The 23,121-nt window shown below is 33.5% G+C and overlaps 1 protein-coding gene across 1 annotated transcript in view; it reads right to left on the bottom strand.

Annotated features, from left to right (window-relative positions):
• ZPLD1 (zona pellucida like domain containing 1) overlaps window positions 1-23,121 on the bottom strand; it is a 51,329-nt gene that overhangs the window by 705 nt on the left and 27,503 nt on the right. Inside the window, exons 5-9 of the mRNA XM_023591408.2 lie at window positions 22,124-22,196; window positions 18,305-18,402; window positions 16,587-16,667; window positions 8,452-8,623; window positions 7,134-7,242 (exon numbers count right to left, since the gene is read on the bottom strand). Of these exons, the coding sequence (XP_023447176.2) occupies window positions 7,134-7,242; window positions 8,452-8,623; window positions 16,587-16,667; window positions 18,305-18,402; window positions 22,124-22,196 (533 nt within the window). The remainder of the gene's footprint in view (window positions 1-7,133; window positions 7,243-8,451; window positions 8,624-16,586; window positions 16,668-18,304; window positions 18,403-22,123; window positions 22,197-23,121) is intronic.

The raw sequence follows: 23,121 nt of genomic DNA on the forward strand, positions 1-23,121 counted from the left end.
ACCCACAAACTCCATGGGAATAATGAAAGTCCTCTAAAACAAGTCTGCTTTCCCACTCTGTGTTCCATGTGTCCTAGGTTTCATATTCTATCTTTTCCCAATCCCACACCCTGCTGCTACCCTGGTATGCAAATGTTATCTGAAAATATATTATCCTGTGTTCTTTCCAGACAACTTTATTCATCATTATCTCCCAGGCAAGTTAGTGGAGGCAATAATTGTGAACAGCTATTCCATTTTTTCAGGCCCCGTAACCTAACATTTGTAATTCTGTTCCAGAGAAATATTAATTATTTAGTGCCACTCTATTTAAAGTATTATCAATTTGCAACAATTTAGCCTGCAAAAACATCACTTTAAGTTCTAAGAATATGAATTATTTAAATAATTAAACAGAAGGAAAACATGACTCCAGAGATTGAGCTGTAGCTTTATTTTTATCTGTGAAGTAAAAGATTGAGGCTCTTGATTTTTTCACTTTTTCTTGACATGATGGATTCAATAAACACATTCTCTTGGTTCCACAAATTTTTTTTGCCCATTTTATAAACGTGTAGCTTTTTAACCCTTGAACTTGTACAACTAGTAGATTTAATATGTGTGTTTTAATATGTTGGTGTGTATATGTGTAAATGTTACTCATTATTTGAACCACAAAATGTGTATGGTTGATTCTGTGGTGTATTGTTACAATAAATGCGTATGTAATGCTCTATATTTTATAAAGTGCTATTTCATATGTTATCACATTTAATCCTCACAACAGACATATGGTTTAAATGTTATTGCTACCCCCATTTTACAGATAAATAAATTTCCATCTGTCACACCCTCCATGCTAATGTAAACATATGTTTAAACCAAAGCTGAATCTCTGTCATTTCTGTAAAAGACTATAAACTAGCCAAGTATGGAAAATGTTTTTGGTTATAGAGATTAATAATATCTCAAGATAGGAAATTCCAAAATTAATATTTGAAACATTTAGTGGGAGAATTCAGTGAACTGTTTATAAAACATCTGATGCCATTTCTTTTCAGACATGTGATCTTGGCAGAAACATTGATTCTGCTGTCTGATACTGAAGTGCAATGCTCCAAATTAAGCGCATTCATTCATATTCATAGGATTCTTTAGAATGATGCAATGCACTGCAATAGGGCAAAAGGGGAAATAACAGAAATTGTCAAATGAGACATCACAGGAAAATCCTAACCTCCAACAAACAGCATTTTAAGAGGACATTTCCCCCCTATGGAATATAGATGGGGTAAATGGACTGTGAGCAATCTAACCATCCATAAGATCAGACTGCCCCTTTCCCAAGATAGCTGCCTCATTGGATCTTGGGAGAAGGATATGTAACACTCTAAAATTCCCCTTTAAATGTTATTCTTTGTTTATAAATCACATTCATTTATTTTTTAAAAAATTGTTTCTATTAAGGGATAGAAAGCCCTTTCCTGCTAAGTGTCCAAAATAAGGCAAAAGTGCTATGACTGGATGACCCTAATATTTTCTCTACTCTAAGGATAATAAAAGCCAGAATATCCCCTTTGCCCCCACATTACCACTAAAATCTCTATAGGAACAAAGGGACTTAGCTGTGATTAAAAAAAAAAAAAACCTCTCTGTATAGGGACAGAATAGTCCCATTCCAGTGAATGATTGAATGATACTAGCTCCAGGCTACATGACTAAAGAAAGAAAGATTGCATCCTACATTTGGCTGATGACTGAAATCAAAGGGGGTAATATTTGAATATTGTTTGGAATTGTATTTAATAGTGAATAAAGATAGATACGAATACTTTTACTGGTTGCTCTTTCTGGTATCCTGCAATTGCCATACCATTACAGTTGTTTTGGTTTTGTTTTTAAATCAAAGCCCCGTGCATCATAGAAAGGGATGTAGACATTTTTCAGGTGCCTTTTGTTACCACATACTTCAGTTTTCCCTCATATCAACTTGGTCTTAACATACACACAGCTAGAAGAAGCAAATTATGCCTTCTGAAATTAGGGAAAAAGAGATTGGGATATTATACTAGGTGAGTTCTTCGAAAAATATATAGCTAGCAAGAATCTGAGGAAAGCAACAGCAGCGGTGCCACTGCATTTGGAAGCCAGAATGGTAGATATATTGTCATTTTCTTCTTTGCTTTCATATAAAGTATAAGTGAGTGGGATAAAATGAACACATCAGTGCAAGATATATGCAGAATGAATGTTTTCCCCTCTTAGCACAATCAGAGTATATATATATATAAAATCCTTAACTACCTATGTGGTAGAATGGACCGTATATTTCAAGTTAAGAACCTCAAACTTTTTAGTTTCCATTGTGTTTTGTTTTGTTTTTTCACAGTTTTTATCTCTGATCTCTAAGATTCCTGAGGGAGAAACTATGGCCAGGTTTCTATTGGATTCTTAGTTCCTAGCAGTGTGTCTGTCTAGGTACGGTAAATACATATGCCGGGGCTTCTCCATTGGAATTTATGAAAACAATACAGTCAGGTGCTATGTGTTTCCATTGTTTGTATGTTTATATTCACAGAATTGTACCACATGATAAACATTCCCCATGCTCTGCAGTTATAGCATTTGGGAGCTTTAAATAAGAACATCTCAGGAATTTTGAGGATTTTGGAGTCTGAGGTTGTAAATATTATCCCCAGATCAACTAACAAGAGGACTAACAATGTTTGGTAAAAATAACCAGAATGGATTTGCTTTCATTGAGAAGAAAAACCAAAACTGTTCAGAGGTTCAACAACTTACGGAAATTCAGTTAAGTCAGGTGCCTAGGGGAAAGGCATGGTTCAATGAGTAAACAAAACACCAACGAGCTTTGAAAAGAGCAAATCAAGCCTGAAATAGACATTTCTCTATAAAATTGGCCAAAGGAAATGGAGGGGTAAATTCTAGCTTCTTAAGGTAAAAAAATAAAATAAAAAAGAAAGAAAGAAACTAAGGAAAGAAGGTAGTCCTAGTCATTAAGTGGGAAATTAAATTTACACGGGATTTGCCTGTGGATGGGTATGGTTTCAGTACTGAGAATCCTCACATCATATTAGGCTGGACCATATGAAATTGCCTACACCTCACGCCAAAATGATTAGATACTGGCAATTCATATGGTTCAACCTAATATCAAAACAGTTCTTGAATTCTAATCTCTCAAGTAGAACTGAGAAAGTCTGGGTTAAAGTAATAATAGCATTAATAACCAGCATTTTTAAGTGCTTGTGGTGGGTCAGGACTCACTCCTAGTGTTCTATGTATTACCTAGGATAGCCCTAACAGCAACCTGTACATGTTGAAACTGTTATGGTTCACATTTTATAGAACAGAAAACTAAAGCATGGAAAATTTATGAGCTGTTTAGACATAGTAAGTGATGATTTGGGAAACTGAACCCAGAAGACTAATCCAGAGCCCACATGCTTAACCACCACTCTGTGCACCTCCACCTTAGTCCAACTGCACGGCCTCCAGCCAATCACTGCAGCTTTCTAAGACTGTGTGCTCAGTTGAATTAGGTACTCCAACATAAGGCATGTTCCTAGCCTTAACACAGGTTCCTCTGGGTGTGAACCCATTTGTAAATAGGACCCTTTGAAGATGTATTGTCAGTTAAAATGTGGACTCTTTCGTGAATAGCATCTTCTAAGATCCTATTTAGATGTGACCAAATTGACTCAGGGTGGGCCTTAGTCCTTGTTACTTACTGGAGGCACTGTGAGAAGCTGTCCAGACAGCAGTTGAAATGGGAAGTCTAAGATTATGTATATTACCAGAAAAAAAGCTAAAAACTGTAACATGGGGCTATATAAGATAGTAAAACCTCGTGTAAAACCCAAATATGGGTGATATTGCATACGTAAGACTGTTTTTACAAAATATAAATATGAATATACTAGAGAGAAGGAAAAAGAATAGCAGCTATGTACGGCAGGGAAAGCATAGAGAGATTGAGAGATGATGAGTTTTGTTTGTTTTTTGTTTATTATTATTGGAATAATGAAAGTACTCTGAGAGTGACTGAAGCGATGAGTGCACAAATATGTGATTACACCGAATACATTGATTGTACACTTTGGATGGATTTATACTTCATTAATATCTATCAATAAAAATTATTTGTTAAAAAAAAAAAAGAGCTGTCCAGAGGAGCCAGAAGTGAGCAGAAACCAGATGAACAGACCCAAGGAGAGAGGGATCACCATGTGACAGAGACAAAGACGCAAGCCAAGGAAACCCAAGGAGTACAGCAAGCCAGCACCAGAATGCTACAGACTTTGGGGAGAAAGTATGACCTTGCTGACGCATTAATTTTGGACTTTTAGTCTCTGAAATCACGAGCCAATAAATTCCTGCTGTTAAGCCAACCTGTGTGTGGTATTTGTCATAGAAGACCTGACAAACTAAGGCAGTGTACTCAACTGTAAAACAGAGGAAATAGGTATCTTCAAATGAACCTGTGAATGAGTAGCTAAAAGAAAGTGGGTGTGCATTCTGTGGAAAAAATAGGGTGTTGATAAATATACAGACAGCAAAAGGGTGCATCTGAGGTCAAAGAAGTTTAGGAAACTCTGAGTTCAAAAAAGATAAACTGTCTTTTATTAAAAACTGCAAGAAATCTCAGAGCTACTTTTAACATATCTATGTACAGAAAATATTTCCTTACCATATCTGATAGATGGAAGCTTTTTGAAGAACATTTTGAGGGATTATTGTTCCAAGAATCACATTGCAGGGAAGGCTGATATATTGCCATATTGCTTTTTGCTGTAACTGCTATTGTTTATTATGTGTTGTGGTTCATGCAAAAGGATCAAGAAGCAGGACTCCAAGTCCCCAAAGCTGCCCTCTGAAGGAAAAACATCTTTTTGCTTTTGAGCTGTGGGTATAGAAGTTCCTATCACAAATACAGACAGTAAATGTCTGTTTTATTTGACATTTTTAATATCATGCTGTGCTTACTCTATGTGGAATTAAAATATATTTTACATGGCTATTATACTATTAATATTATAATTAAAGCATTGCTATTTATGGGCCCCTAAGCAGGGAAGTAACCACAATCATCAAAAAGTGAGGGTCTTCCAGGGAAGCGGATTTGGCTCAACTGATAGAGCATCTGTCTACCACATGGAGCTCAAACCCAAGACCTCCTGACCCATGTGGTGAGCTGGCCCATGCGCAGTGCTGATGCACTCAAGGAGTGCCCTGCCATGCAGAGGTGTCTCCTGCATAGGGAAGCCCCATGTGCAAGGACTGCGCCCCTCAAGGAGAGCTACCCTGAGGGACAAAAGGGGAACCGTGCCCAGGAGTGGCGCCGCACACACAGAGAGCTGACCCAGCAAGATGATGCAACAAAAAGAGACACAGATTACTGGTGCCGCTGACAAAAATGTAAGTGGACACAGAAGAACACACAGCAAATGGACACAGAGAGCAGACAATGGGGGAGGGAGGTGAGAGGAAAATAAATAAATAAATCTTTAAAAAAAAAAAAAAAGGGTGAGGGTCTTTCTGCTGTTGTTTATCAAAACTGTGAAAAAAATAAACCCACAGAGAGATAGAGAGGAAAGGGGTCTTGAAAGTTTGAACATGATCCTTTGGGGGCTTTCCTCATAACTAAGAGACACCCCCAGTATGCTGGCAGATAAAATGCCATCCTGAGGTAGAGGCAGGTCAAAAATAGCAAAGGAAGAAAAACTGTATTATCACTTTGAGGGACTGGTGTAGTTCTTTTGGACTACCAGACATAGTATGGGTAAAACCTATGAAGCTGGTTAGCTGATTAGTTGGTTACCTATGGAAGAACTAGAAACTTTTACTTGGTAATATTTACTGGTCTTTTAAGTTTTGGTCTTTTAAAAAAAATTACACTACACTAACAAATTACTTAAAATTGGTTTGGCTCAGGTATAAAGGATGCAGGTAAGTTATTAATGAGGAAAAGGTTTCTACCCAAGATAGACATGAGAGATAATGCTTTCAAGGTTTTCTTATAGCAAACAAACTCTAGAGCTTTTCTATAAAAATAAAAATATTTTCATTGTGTCTACCCCAAAGCATTCCTAATTATTGTCAATAAGAACTCAGTTTCCAAGGAGTATAATTCTATGAGCTATTTCTGACAGCTGGAAGGAGATAAGAACTGGGCCTTTCACAAACCGCAAGTCACATTCCAACCCATTTAAGACATGTACATATATCAAATCCTCAGGGAGTATGGCTAAGTTTGAAACTTCTATTTAATACATAACTACATTGCTTAAAAGTCTTGTTAGTTTGTTTTTTTAAAATGCTATGTCTATACAGGGAGTGAATGATTAAAACAATTGTCTGGATTTCTTAGGCCCAAACTACTTTTTGCTTGATTATTTACCTATTACAGGCAAAACTTTCTTTTCACTGTGGAGTGGGAGGTGTAGGAGAAAAGGTAAAAGCAATCTAACTGAAATATAATAACTACCTAACAGTTATTGTGAAACAGAGAAAATATTATTAAAATATAATCCAGACCAGAATTCTTAAAAAAAAAAAAAAATTTAGAAGTATAGAGTTAGAAAGAGTCTTGAAGACTATTTTTTTTTCAAATCCCTCATTTAAAAATGAAGGAACTTTTGCACAGAGAAGCAATGGAAAATCTCAAGTCATGTGGTGTGTTATAACAAAAGGCAGAACCAGAACCAGTTTTCTTGGCTTCAGTTTCAGTATTGTGTACCCAGGCATCTGTTTTATCCAGCAAACTCTCGAGGTCTCTTCGTTCACACTGACGTTAAAGCACTATCTCTGTGGAGAGGGTCATTCTTTGGCGTCACCCTTTGGGGACAGAGAGTAGGTCAGAGAGTGGATCTGGAGGAGTAAATGAAACATGTCCCATGCGGTTTATGTTCGTGTGCATGTGTGTGTAAGAAGTGGAATGTGGTCAGGAGAATATTGTCTTTTGTGTGAAAGTTGAGTAAACAGGAAACGAAGGTAAAATTAAAGTTGCTTAGTAGTTTATCTACTCTCACAGTTAATTGGTGCTGCTTAGGAACCACTTTGAGTTCTCATCAGAAGTAACAAGCCCTTCTGGAAACGTCTATTACTACATACAAAAGAAGGAGCACTCCTACCACTCCGAGTGATGATGGGACCAGCAGAGAGGACAGCATTTCCAGAAGTGCCCTGGGGGTTCCAAGTCGTCCTCCTCTCTGCATCTCTCCTTTTTCTGTTGCCACAAATCTGAGGTGTTAATGAAAACAAATGAAATTCCACACCGACACAAAATTGTTTCTTTATGGCCATTTGGAAAGCAGATTCTTTTGGAAGAGATACCACATGTTTAATTTTATTCATTTCCTTCTGTGCATTTATTTAATTACTTTGCATATAACTGTTACAGTGCTTCTTATCCTGGCTTGGGCCACATTTCTTATTTCCTCTCCCCAGTAATTGTGCTTTGCCTCATTAATTTACATAGCTCAATGGCTCTCCTGCAAAAGAGCTGTGTTTATCAAACTTTTCTACTTTTATTTCTCTCAAGCCTTTAATAAATTCTTTCTGAAATGTTAATCAGCACAAAGGCGAGATAATGTGGACTCTCCGTTTAACCCAATTTGATATTGCTAGTTAAGACCCAAGTAATCAACTACTATGAAGAGATAGATCCCCACTTTTGCAAAAATTGAGCGTAAACATAAATATGAAAACCGTTTCAACTTTTTGTAAAAGTATCTGAATTTTTCTTAGGTTAATATTGATGTGACGCTAGGGAAGCTTTCAGAAATAGAATTTTTTAATTCACTAGCAAATGGATCTTTATTTACATGGTTGCTGTGCCTTTCATCGCTTTTAACATCAGAAAGACTCAATCTAGTTTTTTCGCACCAGTCTTGCCCCCACCCCAACCCTTCTCATCATCCCATATACACTGCTCCATGGCCTTACAAAGGGACTGGAAGTTCTCTGATCACCCTGTCTTCTGTGTCTGTAATTTTGACTATCTTTTGGCATAGTGTCCTTCAAACGCAAACTTTTTTTTCCCCTCTGGAATTCATGCCAGAACCCCACCCAGGGTTCACCTCCTTTACATTCGTCCCACTCTCTCCAGCTCCATTTCTCTTACAATGGATGAAGGGCAGTACTCTCTTATTACTACTTACATATCTGACTTTGCAGCATATGTTCTGTCTGGTTTTCTTTCATATGATCTCATGCACCTACAGTATAAGCTAATTGAATTTCAAATCCATCTTCATCTCTGTATCCACAGTACAATGCTTGGCAAAGAGTAATCATTCAATAGATGTTTACTGGAGGAATGAATAAGTCCTATTCCAAACAGTTTGACCTAAACATATCCATTTGCTCTACAGAAATTAATTCCTAACATTTTTAACCCTTCAGCTAACATCAACTGAACAATTTAAAATGAAGTTGCTGAAAACATACTGGCATAAGGAAGTGGCAGTCATCAGCTCTGCAGAGTTTGGTAACACAGTGCAGGAAGACAGTGGACATCTTCTGGTTCTTATGTTTCACAAATCGGAACACTTCAAATGAAAACCGACCGTACTGGCTTCTGCCATTTTCAATGACTGTGGTCTGAGGGTCTTTGTCACAGCTACATTTCAGAGAATGTAAAAACAGGACATCACTAGAAAGTACCAAGATGCTGGGATTTTTAAATTCATTTCTGCAGTATTAAGGGTGCTCCATTTTATTAAAAGCTAACAAAACTTTGCCATGTTATACAAATATTTAATAAGAACCTAAGCTAACTCAACAGATATGACGAGAATGTCTTAGATCATAAAATTTAAACTGAACAGTTTTTTTATTATATCAGTGTAAAGTTTTAAGGGGGTTATACTTTCATATGGTTCAAAAAGCAAAACAATATAAAATTTACATTTTGAAAAATTTTTGAAAAGTCCTACTCCCATCTTTGTCCATGTCTATACCTTTCTACATATACATATAAACCAGTAAAGATGTTATAGCACTTATTAATGCATATACCCAGGGTATAGCCACATATGAGCAGATGTAATATATTCTTATTGTTCACCCCCACTTAAACAAATTTGTGCCTTGACTCATTTTTATTTAACAAAATATATTAGAGAATCTCCATTTTCTCATAGCTGCTTAATATTTCATTGTTTAACCAGTCCCTTTGCATTGTTTTGAAATTTTTCTTTTTTACAAACAATGCAATAATAAGTAACCTTGTACATAAGTCATTTTGAACATATGCAGGCTTAACTATAGAATATATTTGTGAAATCATTTAATTGATATTGCCATATTCGCTTCTATAAGGGTTGTTTGATTTTGAATTTTTCACCCACAATATGAAAAAATTCTTATTTCCCCAAGAGCTATGTTAACAAAGCATAAGTAAATTTTGGATCGTTCCCTATTAGGGGGAAGAGAACTATCATCACATAATTTTCATTTTCATTTTTCTTGTGATGAGTAAAATAGAAGACTGCAACAAACCAAACACAAGTAAAGACACCAAAACAGTCATCAAAACCTCCCAAAGAAAAAAAGCTCGGTACCAGATGACTTCAAAGGTGAATTCTACCAATCATACAAAGATGATGTAATACCAGTATTGCTCAAGCTCTTCCAAAAAATTGAACAGAAAAAAACACTACCAAATTCATTTTATGAAGCCAACCTCACCCTTATACCAAAACCAGATAAAGGTAGTACAAAAAAGGAAATTATAGACCAATATCTCTAATGAATACACATGCAAAAGTCCTCAACAAAATATTTGCAAGCCCAATCAATTACTGTAATAAACCACATTAATAAATTAAAGAGGAAAAATCATATCCTCTCAATTGATTCAGAAAAAGCATTTTACAAAATATGTTCTCTTTTGTTGATAAAAAACACTCCCAAAGATAGGAATAGAAGGAAGCTTTCTCAACATGATTAAGTTCATATATGAAAAACCTACAATTGGCACTGTACTTAATGATGAACAACTGAAAGCTTTCCAACTGAGATCAGAAACAAGACAGGATGTCCACTGCCAAGACTGTTATTCTATAATGTGCTGAAAGTTCTAGCTATAGCAAGGGTTCTTCACAAGCAGTCCATAAGTTTGAATTGAAAATCAAAAAAAACAAAAACAAAAAACAATATTCTTGTGGGGACATGTAAATGGGAGTGTGATATATTTATTAAATAATACACAGTATAGTGTGGACTTAGTAAGGGGTCTGTGGTTTTCACCTGACTGGTAAAGGGGTTATAGAACAAAATAGGTTATAAACACTTGAACTAGGGCAATGAGGCTAGACAAAGATATAAAACGCACCTAAGTAGGAAAGGAATAAGTAAAACTTTCATTACTCACTTAAGATATGATCCTATATTGAGAAAGTCCCACAAATTCACAACAGAGCTATGAGAACTGATAGACGAGTTTAGCAAAGTGATGAGATGCAGGATTAATAGCAAGAATCAATTACATTTCTAAACACTAATGATGACAATGTGAGAAGGAAATTAGAAAAAAATTTCCTTTTATTTTATAGTCACTGAAAGAATAAAAAACTTAACAAAGGAAATAAAAGTCCTGTGTTTTAGCAATGTTTTTATAGAAAATTATGAAACATGGCTAAAAGAAACTGAAGAAGACTTAAATAAATGGAAGGACATTCTGTTATCATGGATGGAAGACTAAATATCATTAAGGTATCAATTCTACCAACTGATTTAGAGATTCAACACAATCCAAATAAAAACCCCAACAGCCTTTTTTTTTTTTTTTTTTTTTGGAAAAGCTAATTATCAAATTTATTTGGAAGGGTAAATATCTTAAAAAACAAAATGCCAAAAATCTCTTTAAAAAGTAGAACAAAGTTGGAAGACTCTCACTTCATGATTTTAAAGCATATTACTTAGCTACACTTGTAAAAAGAGTATCGTGCTGGCATAAGGACAGTCAGATTGACCAATGGAACCAAATCAAGAACTCAGAAATAAACCCTTATGTCTAGGTCAAGAGATTTTTGACAAGGCTGTCAAGCCCCACCAACCAGGCCGGAACAGTCAGTTCAACAATTGTGCTGGGAGAACTGGAATAGTCATACCCAAAAGGAAAATGAGGACCCCTATCTCACATCTTATATAAAAGTTATCTCAAAATAGAACAAGGACCTAAATTTAAAAGCCACAACCGTAAAATTCCTAGAAGAAAATGTAGGAAAACATCTTCAAGATCTTGTGATAGGTAGTTGTTTCTTAAACCTCACACCCAAACCATGAGCAACAAAAGAAAAAATAGATAAATGGGGCCTTCTCAAAATTAAACACTTTTTGTACTTCAAAAGGTATTGTCAAGAACATAAAAAAGCAGTAGACTCAATGGGAGAAAATATTTGGAAAACACATATCAGATAAGGCTTTGATATCCATGTTATATAAAGAGATCATACAACTCAACAATAAAAACACAAGCAACCCAATTTAAAAATGGGCAAAGGACTTGAATAAACATTTCTCCAAATGGAAAATACAAATAGCCAAAAAGCACATGAAAAAATGTTCAGCATCACTAGCTATTAGAGAAAGGCAGATCAAAACTACAATGAGAACCCATTTCACACCTTATAGAATGGCCTTTAGCAAATAGTACAAAGGCTGGAAAAGATGTGTAGAAGCAGGAACATTTCATCACTGTTGGTGGGAATATCGAATGGTGCAGCTTTTGGGAAAGACAGTTTGGCAGTATCTCAGGAAGCTGAATGTAGAACTACTGTGTGATCTGGAAATCCCATTACTAAGAGTGTATTAAAGAGAACTGAAAGCAAGAATGCAAACTGACATTTGCACTCTGATGTTCATAGCAGCATTATTCACAATTGCTATACTATGGAAACAACCCAAGTGTCCATAAACCTTTGAATGGATAAACAAAATGTGGTGTGTATATATATATACACACAATGGAATATTATTCCACTGTAAGAAGAAATGAAATTGAGATACATGTGAAAACATGGATGAACCTAGAGGATATTATGTTGAGTGAAATAAACCAGAAAAAAATGACAAATATTGTATGGTCTCACTCCTGTGAACTCAATACTATGAGGAGTAAACTCACAGAGGTAAACTCTGGAGGATAGGTTACTAAGAAATAGAATGTGGATTGAGAATGTAAACTGATGCTTAATGTAAGAAGAATAACTAATAAAGTTAATTGTAAAAGTATGGAAATGAAGAAAGTTAAGAGTAACACCTTACAGTGAGTATTACACTGTGATTGTGGGTGAAAGGGAGTAGTTTATGGACATACATGTCAATTGAAAGGACACTAGAGAATAATGTAGGAAATGTATAACAGTGATTCTGGTGGTAGATGAAGACTGTGGTTAATAGTATGAATATAAGAATGGTCTTCTTTTACAAAGTGGTAAGAATATGGTGATACACAGGAAAATTACAATTGATGTAACTTATAGACATTGGTTTACAAAAATATTGTAATATTTTGCAGCATTGACAAGAAGATAGTATTTCACTACTAAGGGACAACAATAGGAAGTTAATAAGAGGGTATGGAATTTTTCTTTTGGAGTAATGAAAACATTCTAAAATTGACTAAGGTGATGACAGCACAACTCTGTGATAAAAATGAGAGCCACTGTGTGTACACGTCAAATGGATTGTACAAAACATGGAACTCTATAACACAGGGAATTCAGAGGTGGATGATGGACTGCGGTTAACAGGACCAAATTGAGAATGTTTTCTCATGACCAATAACATGTAACACTTGTTAGGTGGGTTGGGGGAAAATACACCACATGTAATATGGGCTATAGTTAGTAGTAATGTTTTGATGGTGCTTTTTCATAGCTTGTAACAAATGTTTCACAACAATCCAAATTGTTGGTGATGGGGAGATGTATGGGTGCCTTATATCATGATAAACATGTTTGTTTTGTAAATTCACATATTTTAATATACACTTATTGTTTATGTATGTTCACATTTGAATGATACACTTCAATAAAATTTTAACAAACGTATATATTACCAGAGAAATACATATTTTCTATGTTTTAGACTCATTTGTATTGCTTTGTCTGAGAATTATGTCCTTAGCCCAATTTTCTATTTTGTTATTGCATTTTCTTTCTGATTCTTGTAAGTTCTTCATATATTAGAACTTCTTTGTTTGTTAAATAAGTTGCAAATATTTTTTCTATCTTTGTTGTTTGGCTTCACACGTTACTTTCAGTGCATATGTGTGTGTTTACACAACACAGAAATTTTAATTTTCATGTAGTTGAAATTTTAACATTTTACATTCTGGCTTTTTCTATTTAGGCTAAAGTTAGGAAGATGCTCCTCACCACATTTGAAAGGTCTTTTTCTTTCTTCTACCACTTTTTAACTTGTAGTTTTTACATTTAAATTGATAATCTATTTAGCTTACATTTGGTGTATTGAGTGAAGTATAGAACCAACATTATTTTTTTCTAATGGTTACCCATTGTCCTAGGACCATTAAAAACTAGGAATTTTTAAATTAATTAATTAACCCCTCTAATTTGTGACAACATACTCCATTATATATTAAGTCCTCATATATTTGGTTATCTAGTTCTTGACTTACTGTTCTGTAATTTTGGTCTATGTATCTAGTCTTGCACAATACTACATTCCTTCAATAAATGGAGCTTTTCAAAAACTTATGACATCTGGTAGAGCCATAACCTCCCTCTTTATTTCTATGGTCACTTTCCCTGTGTCTTTTTGTATTTTGAGTATTTGTCCTTTATCTCCTTATCCTTGATTAAATTAGTTCCTGATTATTTATTTTATTTATTTTTCTGAGAAATCCCTGTTTATTGCAAAATAGTCAATCATATTTTCCTTTTTGACCCAAGTGTTACTTAAGAAAAAGTTTTTAATTTCCAAGTGGTGGGGACTTTTTGTTTTCTGGTATTGTTAATAATTGCTAGTTTCGTTGCATTGTGATAAGAGAATTATGAATTATTTCTACTTTGTAAAATGTATTAAGGTTTTCTTTGTGGTCTAATACATGGCCAGTTTTCATGATATCATTATGTTAAATTCTTTATTTTTCAGGAATCATTCGATTAGATAGATAGATGATATATAGTTAGAGACATAGCATATATTTATAAATATGTAACTCATTGGTTATGTTATTTAGATCTTTTATACCCTTGATTTTTGACCACCAGCACAGTTTCCTGTGAGAGATGAATTAAAGTCCTCTTTTTATTAAATATCAAACTATGCTTCATTATATTTCTCTAGTTTCTATTTTATAAAAACTTCAGTTTCATCTGGGACTTATCTATTGATAACTGTTATTTTTTCATTGTGAATTAAATTCTTATCATTAATAAAGTGGCTTTCTTTTCTTTTTTACACATTTTGCCTAATTCCATCTTGTCTGATATTAAAATTAATACACTACTTTTTTTTCTGTACATTTCCATAGTATAACTATACCCATCCTTTTATTTTCAACTTCTCTAAATCACCTCATTTTATATTTTTATATATACATTTGTTTTACAGTTATGCATATTTTACAGATTTGTGATTTTATTATTTTATTTGAAAATGATTTTATTTTAAGAGGTGACAAGGTCATTTACATTAATTACTATGACTTATCTGGTCTCAATTTTGTTATATTATCTTTTATGCTCTCTCTTTCATAATGCGGTCTATTTAAATTTTTATGAGAGTTCTTCTTAGGTAGACTTTTATCTCTGTTTTATAATTATATATACAATAATTCTGTAGCAATACCATTAGTCCCCATTATTAATTTTTTTAAACTTTCTTTAGTTCCCTACTAAGAACTTTGAAACAATTATCTTGTGTCCTCTTCATTCTTCCTACCTTCTCTATATATCACTACCTAGTTATGGTTAAGAGTATTATCTTTTTAATATTTGACAGCTAACTATTCTTATGTTTCTAATACTTGATTTATCTGATATTAGTGATATCCTTTGACTCAGAAATTATGAGACAATGAGCTAATTCTGCCCCACCCACTAAGACCCCCCTTCAAACTCCACATTTCCCAGTCCTGGTGCTCTCTCACTGTGGTGCTCTGTCCTGCTAGGAATGTTTTTCTCCTGGCCATTACTAGTAATCTGCTGCCAGGAAGACCTTCAAACTTCAAGTCAAGAGAACATTCAGGTCTAAACTGTTCCTATATTCCCAAATCTAATTATGGTATACCAGATTATCTATTAATACATGTGATCTCTATAGAACTTTTGGAAAATAATAGTAATGTCAAAACATAATGATCCACAAATTTAGCACACTTAAAGAACCACTGTGGAATTTTTGGTGTATTTCTTATAGTCTTTTCTATCAATATTTCACATAAATCAGGACAATTGTACATAAAGGTGCATGTGTTAATACTTTCACTTCGCTTTTAATAAAAGCATTCTTCCCAAATTATAAAGAATTTTATATGATTATAGTGCTTATGTGATCTGTAAACTTGCTGGTTCTATGTAATCTATCTAGCCAATTCTTTATTGCTGAGTATCCAGCCTGTTCCTAAGTTTTGCTATTTTAAATATCACTGATAGGCTAGAACAACACAAATATTTTAGAATATTTTCCTACTTTGTATACACAGAATCAAAGAATATGAAAACTTTTGAGTCTTTTGATTCTTATTGACATTTTTTCCCCCCAAGAATGTTGTCCAAATTAACATTTCCAGCAATAGGGTATCAGACTGTCAGTTTAATCATCTCCTCTGAATACATTCTTAACCTTGATTAGCCAATAAAACGTATTCTTTTGGTTTCCCATAATATTACTCCCATCATGTGTCAATAAGCTACAGTGAACTGAGCCAAATGCATTTTATAGACATGATTAGAAGCCATTGCTTGACTCTCTAGTCTGTTCTGCTGTCAGATAAAAATGCTGAAAGGGAACTGGAGTGATTGAAAGTTTTTATGATCAAAGTCCCCTTTTCCCCAACTGTACATTACATTCACTCTATTGCTCACTATTGGAAATGATGTTAAAGTTATTTGCATTGGTAGAAAAGGAGTAGTAGGTTATATTATACTTTCATATTAAATACTGATAAATGAACCAAAGCATTTTGGGTTCTAAATTATCCAGATCATTACTTTAATTTTTACTCCCCTCTTGACATATGATGAGACAGTCTAGCTGTGGATAAGCCATACCTTCCCAATACCTTTCTCTTATTAATAATAATATCCTAACCATGCTTTTCCTAAGTCAGTGAAATATTCTCAAATTTCCTCCACATGAATAAAACATCTTTGATGGATCTAACTTGCTTGCAACTCTCATTCAACAATAGCCTTCTCAGCATTTCATGCTGAAAACTGTTCTTGACATTTATATTTCCAGCTTTATGAGAACTAAAAGGTCAAAATGTAAAACCTTAAATTCAAACACTGTAATGGCATCCTGTCATTTGTTTGTCAGACTTAGACTTCCTATTTCTATTAAATACAACTGGCTTTTTTATATCAATACAAGATTTAGACACCTACCTAAGGAAGAGATCATACCGTATATCATCATTTGGGTTCCCTGATGGGGTGGTATAGCAATAATCCATTAAGACATTCCATCTGCAGAAGGATGAAAGGATAATCTAGAGTCAAAATCTCATTTTGGGTGTCAGTTAATAATCCAAGGGAAGTAAATATTGGCAAACATATTAGCCCAGAGAAGACAGTAATTTATTAGTTGTTACTGTACAGAAGCTTCTTGCTTATTAGAATTTTCTTCTAAATTCAAGGTATTTAAAACTCTGCAACAAAGGATTGTCATCTCCACATCAAGCAGAATTAAGGCTAATGCCACAAATATCTTTGTGCTAATGGTGCAAAGATATTTGAGGACAGGAAACTGGTCAGAGTTTGAAGGAAAGGAAAAAAAAGTAAACTACATAGATGCTTATGTTCATTGTGAACACTATCCCTTCATCTCCAGAAGTTATAGTCTCTGTCAGTAGACAGACAATATTGTAATATTAAATACAACAAAAAAAGAAAGAAAAGTTTAGAGCATATATGGTGATTAATAGAGACTCAAGGTCCAAAAAGATCATGATAACATGTAGGAGTGAGCTGAATCTGATAAGATGAAAATCACTGGGGACAAATATTCCTGCAATTGGGTCAAAAACCCCTACTCTTCAAGTTCTGATGTTTGAGTCAATTGAATTTGTGACCCCCACAAACGTAATAGGGCTATTAGGCTATATTAGTGGGAATGTGTTGCTTCAAAAGAATGAACTGATAGTACTCTGAGCTGGCCAGAGCATTCCTGTGAGCCAAATAGAGTGGCCAAGTTGGTAAAGGAAATCAAAGTAGTGTCAGGTGGAAACAAAATTTGTCATGAGCTGATCATTGTTAAAGCTGGTCAAGAGTAAGTGGAAGTTTGTTACAATATTTTCTTTACATTTGTGAACATTTGAAATTTTCCATAATAAAAAGTTAAAAAAGAAAAAAAAACACTATTTAATCCATGTAAAGTGAATGCCAATAAAACGAAAAAATATGCATTTTGTAAGAAAATTTTGGATAATCACGTATTTCCAAGGATGGAAAAACCAGGAGACAGAGACGAAGAAGGCAAAATAGCACTAAATTTCTAGAGTACATCAATCTCTTTATATGCAGAGTTTAAATTACAGTACACAGGAAATCCAAAATAAACCACTTACATGATACAATTTTGTTTTTGTAGGACAGAACTGGATTTTCAGCTTTTGAATTTCTTTTTTAATTTTAACCTGTCTAAATCGTCTAAGTATCGGAAGAAACTTAAGTAATTTTGTGTTTGACAGAATCTTTCAGACCTTTACAGGGATGGATCTTTTATTTCTTAAGAAATATTCACTTTTAAATTAGCATACATACAGTGCACATATTATAAGTGTTTAGAAAGTGACACTACATCTAGTTAATCACCACCCACATGAAATAAGGAAACATTCTGGCATCCCAGAAGATCTTCTCTTGCCCTTTTCCAGTTACTACCTCTCCATAATTATGGGAAGAATTCATATTTTCCAATTAATAACATAAAATGCATGTCACCCCTTAATCTTTGTAATTTACTTCTATTTGCATATCTAAATGGTAAGGCAATGACAGTATATTTGTTTGAATTTTAAAATGAATGAGCTATCGTTATGACTCATGAGACTTTAGAGCAACCAAAGTGTTTTAACTAGCAAAAGATAAGAGTATAAAAATACCTGCCATCCAAATTAGTAGCTTGTACAGCTGCAAATACTTTGGTTTTCAAGGGTAATCCTGTGCTAGGGATAATTAACTGCTGACTGTAGGTTGAATCCTAATTACGAAAATATAAACAATCCATCATATATAGCAGCAACAGTACATTACTACTTACAACAACATGCTATGTATAAAAAATGAGGGGGTAAATCAACCATCTTAAGACACCACATAAATCAACAGAAGCACCTTCAGAAAGGATCTAGTTAATCATTTGGTTTCTTGAAAGAACTGCCCTGAAACCATATCCATTCATAAATTCATTTCCATTCATAAATCTTGTTTCGATAACTTTACCGTATATGGTGCTTAATTGTTGATTTACTTAAATTATATTAGATTGCCAACAGTTGGTATTAATCTGCAGCTTAATAGTCAGTGGTTAATATTTGATTTATTTGAATTAAAATTTTATTTAAATTATATTTAGCAGGTAATATTTGATTTATTTAGGTGAATACTCCATTTATTTAAATTATATTAGTGGTCAATATTTGGCTTATGTAATTATGCCTGCTTAATTACATTGTGGCTCTTTATTCACTTGATAATATCTAATTTACCCAAAAATCACATATCTGACTATTTGAAATTACCAAAATTAAATAGAAAACCAAAAAGGAGATCAACAAACACTCTGAGTTGCCAAAATGCATGCCATAGAGGTTCCTGCATCGAATTTCTTGTTGGTTACTTAGAGAAGAGTGTCTTAGGCCCTCATTTAACCTCTTTACCCTTACTTTAGACTATCTAAAGAGCTGATTTATATCATTGACCAATCTACTGTACATTAAAGCAGCAAATTAGTAATTTAGAAATGACAGCCATAATTTAATAATAAATAAAACACAGAAAAATATATTAAATACACCAAAAAAACAACTCTCAAAATTTAAACGGTCTTGAGTCATTTAGTACAGAGGCAAATTGTTTCCCCAAAACTTAGTAACCCTAAAGATATTGTTTGTCTTGCAACAAAAGGAAGTTTGTATTGTTCATTATGAAATCCCAGAGTCATCAAGGAAAGCTAAAACACAGAATATATTTTGTTTAGGAAGGCTTGGAAGAATGAAACATATTTTGAATTTTTTATTAAAACAATAATAGTTTGAATGAATCATTTATTAATAAATTGCATTTTATATAGAACATTTCAATCCCATATAGAACAGATAGATGAAATACATGCTATACATGGAAACTGTTACCGTTCAGTCTTTGCTTTCTATAATTTTGTTGTAAGTGACAATAGTTTCTCTAATCATTTCTGATAGATAGTATTCTTATTTAATTATCTTTTTTGGCATTCTTTTCCAATTTATTCAAGTAATCCACACTTCATTAACTATACATCCTTTCATCTTATACTTGCATCAATATTGTCCAGAAAATGCTTAATTTTTTTACCAGTTTTCCACTGCTGAGTTACTTGCAAGTGATATATGAGCCAGCCATGATTTAACCAAGACCATCAAACTTTTTCTCCTGAAATTACCTCTAAGAGATAATTTTCTGACTTTATTTTGTGCAGTTGCCTTTATTTTTCTTAGTACTACACTTATTCTTAAAATTAATCATATTAAATTTAAATTATTCTCTAACTTTTAAAAAATATTCGTAATTCCATTAGCCTCATTTCAGATTTACAAATATTTAGTTATAATTCCAATATACAAAGACACTCTCACTTTCTATTTCAACGGAGAAAAAACTGCTATATGTATATTACACAAAATTAAGGGCCAGACTAATTTGAAATAACATGAATATACGGATAAAACAGAGTCAAAAGTGTCTTTGTTTTTTATAACTACAATTTTCCTGAGTACATTTATTTAAACCCAGACCACCCAGAAATTAAGTCATGCTGCCTCCAAATCTTTTCTTCTTCATATAATTACACAGAGCATAAGGGTAGTTGGTATGTAACATAACTTCCCATCACACCTAAGGGTTAAAAATCAAATACATGTGAAATAGGAAGACATGATCCCTAACGGTTGCAAAAAAAAATACTTAATTTGAAATGCTACAGTAAAATTACATTTAGGTAACTAAATGTAGGCATTTCAAACAAATAATAAATATGATTCAGGGTCAATTAGTAAAAGTATACCATATTTTAATTTATTTGTTAATGTCCTATAACATAGAAAAAATACTTCCAGGTTCAAAAGCTACTTTGTTGGCAAATGCTTGAATTTTACTAAAAATCTGTTTTTTTAGATTCAATTTTATTTTTCAAATTCAACCATTAATAATAATTTTATCACAAACTTTCAAAATAACTATTTTGGTAGTACTTATTTCATTTGTTGTCTGATATTAAAATTGGTTTTAATTTTACCATAGAATTAAAATCTTAAAGTATTCAGCAAATTATAGGCTTTTATTTAACATTTAAATTCTAGAAACTCTTTGATGGATAAATGTCATTTCTGCAACCAGGTTACAATACTATTTCTAATGCCAAGGGAAAGAATTTAACAACAAATACCTCCTCAAATCCACACTTCTAAATTTTGGTTTTCTACTTTGCAGGTAAAAGAACAGTTTAATTTTACAGAAAATAATGATATCATTAAATGCCCAGGGGATTCTTCTTTTACTTTTTTAAGATCAGCATTTTCATCTTTGTTTCATGCAATTACACCAAATAATATTAAATCCAAATGAGTCACCTCAATTCTACTTCAGAGAACTTACATATATAAATTGACAGAAACTTTCTAATTTAAGGTGATTAACATAAATATTGCTCACAACAATAATAAATAACTGGCCATATCAGAAACTAATATTGGCACATACTTGCAGAGTACTGTAGAACCAAGAAACTTGGCAGCTTCTCCTCACAGAAGTAAGTTTAGAAATGACAGAAAAGCAATCTTCATTCCTAACACATTTTAATTTGTTATTTAGAACTCTGTGGTGTCAGACTACAAACTTATAAACATGATTTTTTAAAATGCCTTTGGAAAATGTCCTACTACAATATTTATAGCTCATTATATTCAAAGTACAAAGCACTGACTTTTAAATCAGTTACATGAATTATAACTCAGTGCCATGATGACATGAATAATAATGTAAAAATCAGATTCATAATTTACAAAAATGTTGGTTGATAGATTGAAAAATTGATATTTAAATCAGGCATTTAAAATGTATGAATAAAATTTTTAATCAACATGAAAATATCATTTGGGGGATTAATGTTAGTTATAAATAGAAATCCATGTATTTTTCATGGTTTGCTGCCACTGTCCATATTTACGTAACAAAAGTTTAAACAGTGCTATGTAGTCAATCCAAATTATTTTAGATGTGACAGAATTGCCATCAGCCTAAACCCATATTGAACATATTAACACATTCATCACCAAGTGTGCCTCCAAGTGAAGTATCATTTGGATATTTCCTATATTTTTATTACAAAATTATTATTCCCAAAATCTTGGTGATGACTATGACTATACACACATATATATACATAAGCATATACTGATGAATGTAGATGGACACTTTAAGTAACTATACAGACTGGCATCTACGATATAATATTTAAGTTATTTTCCAACTTTTAGAAAATAATGAAGTTTTGAGTATACCTTTATTACAAAGATATATGAAAATGATAGTAAAGAGGGATAACAGTTACCAAAGTGTAATGGGGTTATTGTGGCTTTCAATAGATTCTTATATAAAAGCCATCCACATAAATGGCTCCTCACAACAGTGAAAGAGAAAATGACACACTTCACCCATCAACTTACGTTATAAAGCAGCAGGTTCAAAGTGCTGACAAATGTGCCATTGTTCTCTCTCACAGAAATAGCAGCTGAGGACCTAAAACAGGTTTAGGAAAAAAAATAAGAAAGCACTGATGAGATTGTAAATTAAAAGTTTCAGCTATAACTGAATATTGGATGTAAGCTTCTAAAACTCCTGGGTAAGCCTGACATATAAGATACTTTTAACTGGGCCTGGAGAGGAGTATAATGTTTAAAACTCTGAACAAAAAAAACAAAAAGGAAAAGGGACCAAGTAAAGAAAAAACTGTTCTGCATGGTCTTTTTATTTCTAAAGCCATCTTTTTCTTTCTTTTTACATTCCATAATTAAGACTTTTTGCAGAAAACTTTATTTCATAAGAATTTGAATCTGTCTGCTGCACATACATATTCATCAGTGCCACTAGAAGTTAAAGAGTAGGGATTCTGTTCTACTTTGTTCACTGTATGGCACAATAGAAGGTATATAGGCAATATTTGTTGATAATGAATGAATCACCCTGGACATTGCAGTTCAGGAATGTGATTAGTGGGATTAAGATGTGAAGTGGGGAGTGAGAAACTGGGATATCCTAGTCACCCACTTCCCTCTATGCCTGTATCCTTCTCACTCAAGACCATTTTTTCTTCATTCTCCACATTAAAGTCTTGTTTTTGACCAAGGTGTTTCTCTTCAATGTGCCACTAAAAGCAGTCATGAATATTATTTTACGGAAGCAGGCTGTGTCCTCCACATTCCCTTGAGTACCTGGTGGACTAAACAATAACTAGGTCTTCATGATATCAAACCCCAAAGGTTGAAGAGGGGTAGTTTCCATCGTTCACCCCATTTTTTGTAAAAGATATTGCCAAATCCAAATGATTACTTTGTCCTGTGGAAGTAACCCTATCTTAGAGTATGTGCTTCTGGAATAACAAACGGATGCGTGACTGCAAAGGCTGTAACTTCAGGGTCACAAGTCTGGAGCTCCTCCGCTCCAA

Source organism: Dasypus novemcinctus, chromosome 4 (assembly GCF_030445035.2).
Source record: "Dasypus novemcinctus isolate mDasNov1 chromosome 4, mDasNov1.1.hap2, whole genome shotgun sequence".
NCBI lineage: Eukaryota > Metazoa > Chordata > Mammalia > Cingulata > Dasypodidae > Dasypus > Dasypus novemcinctus.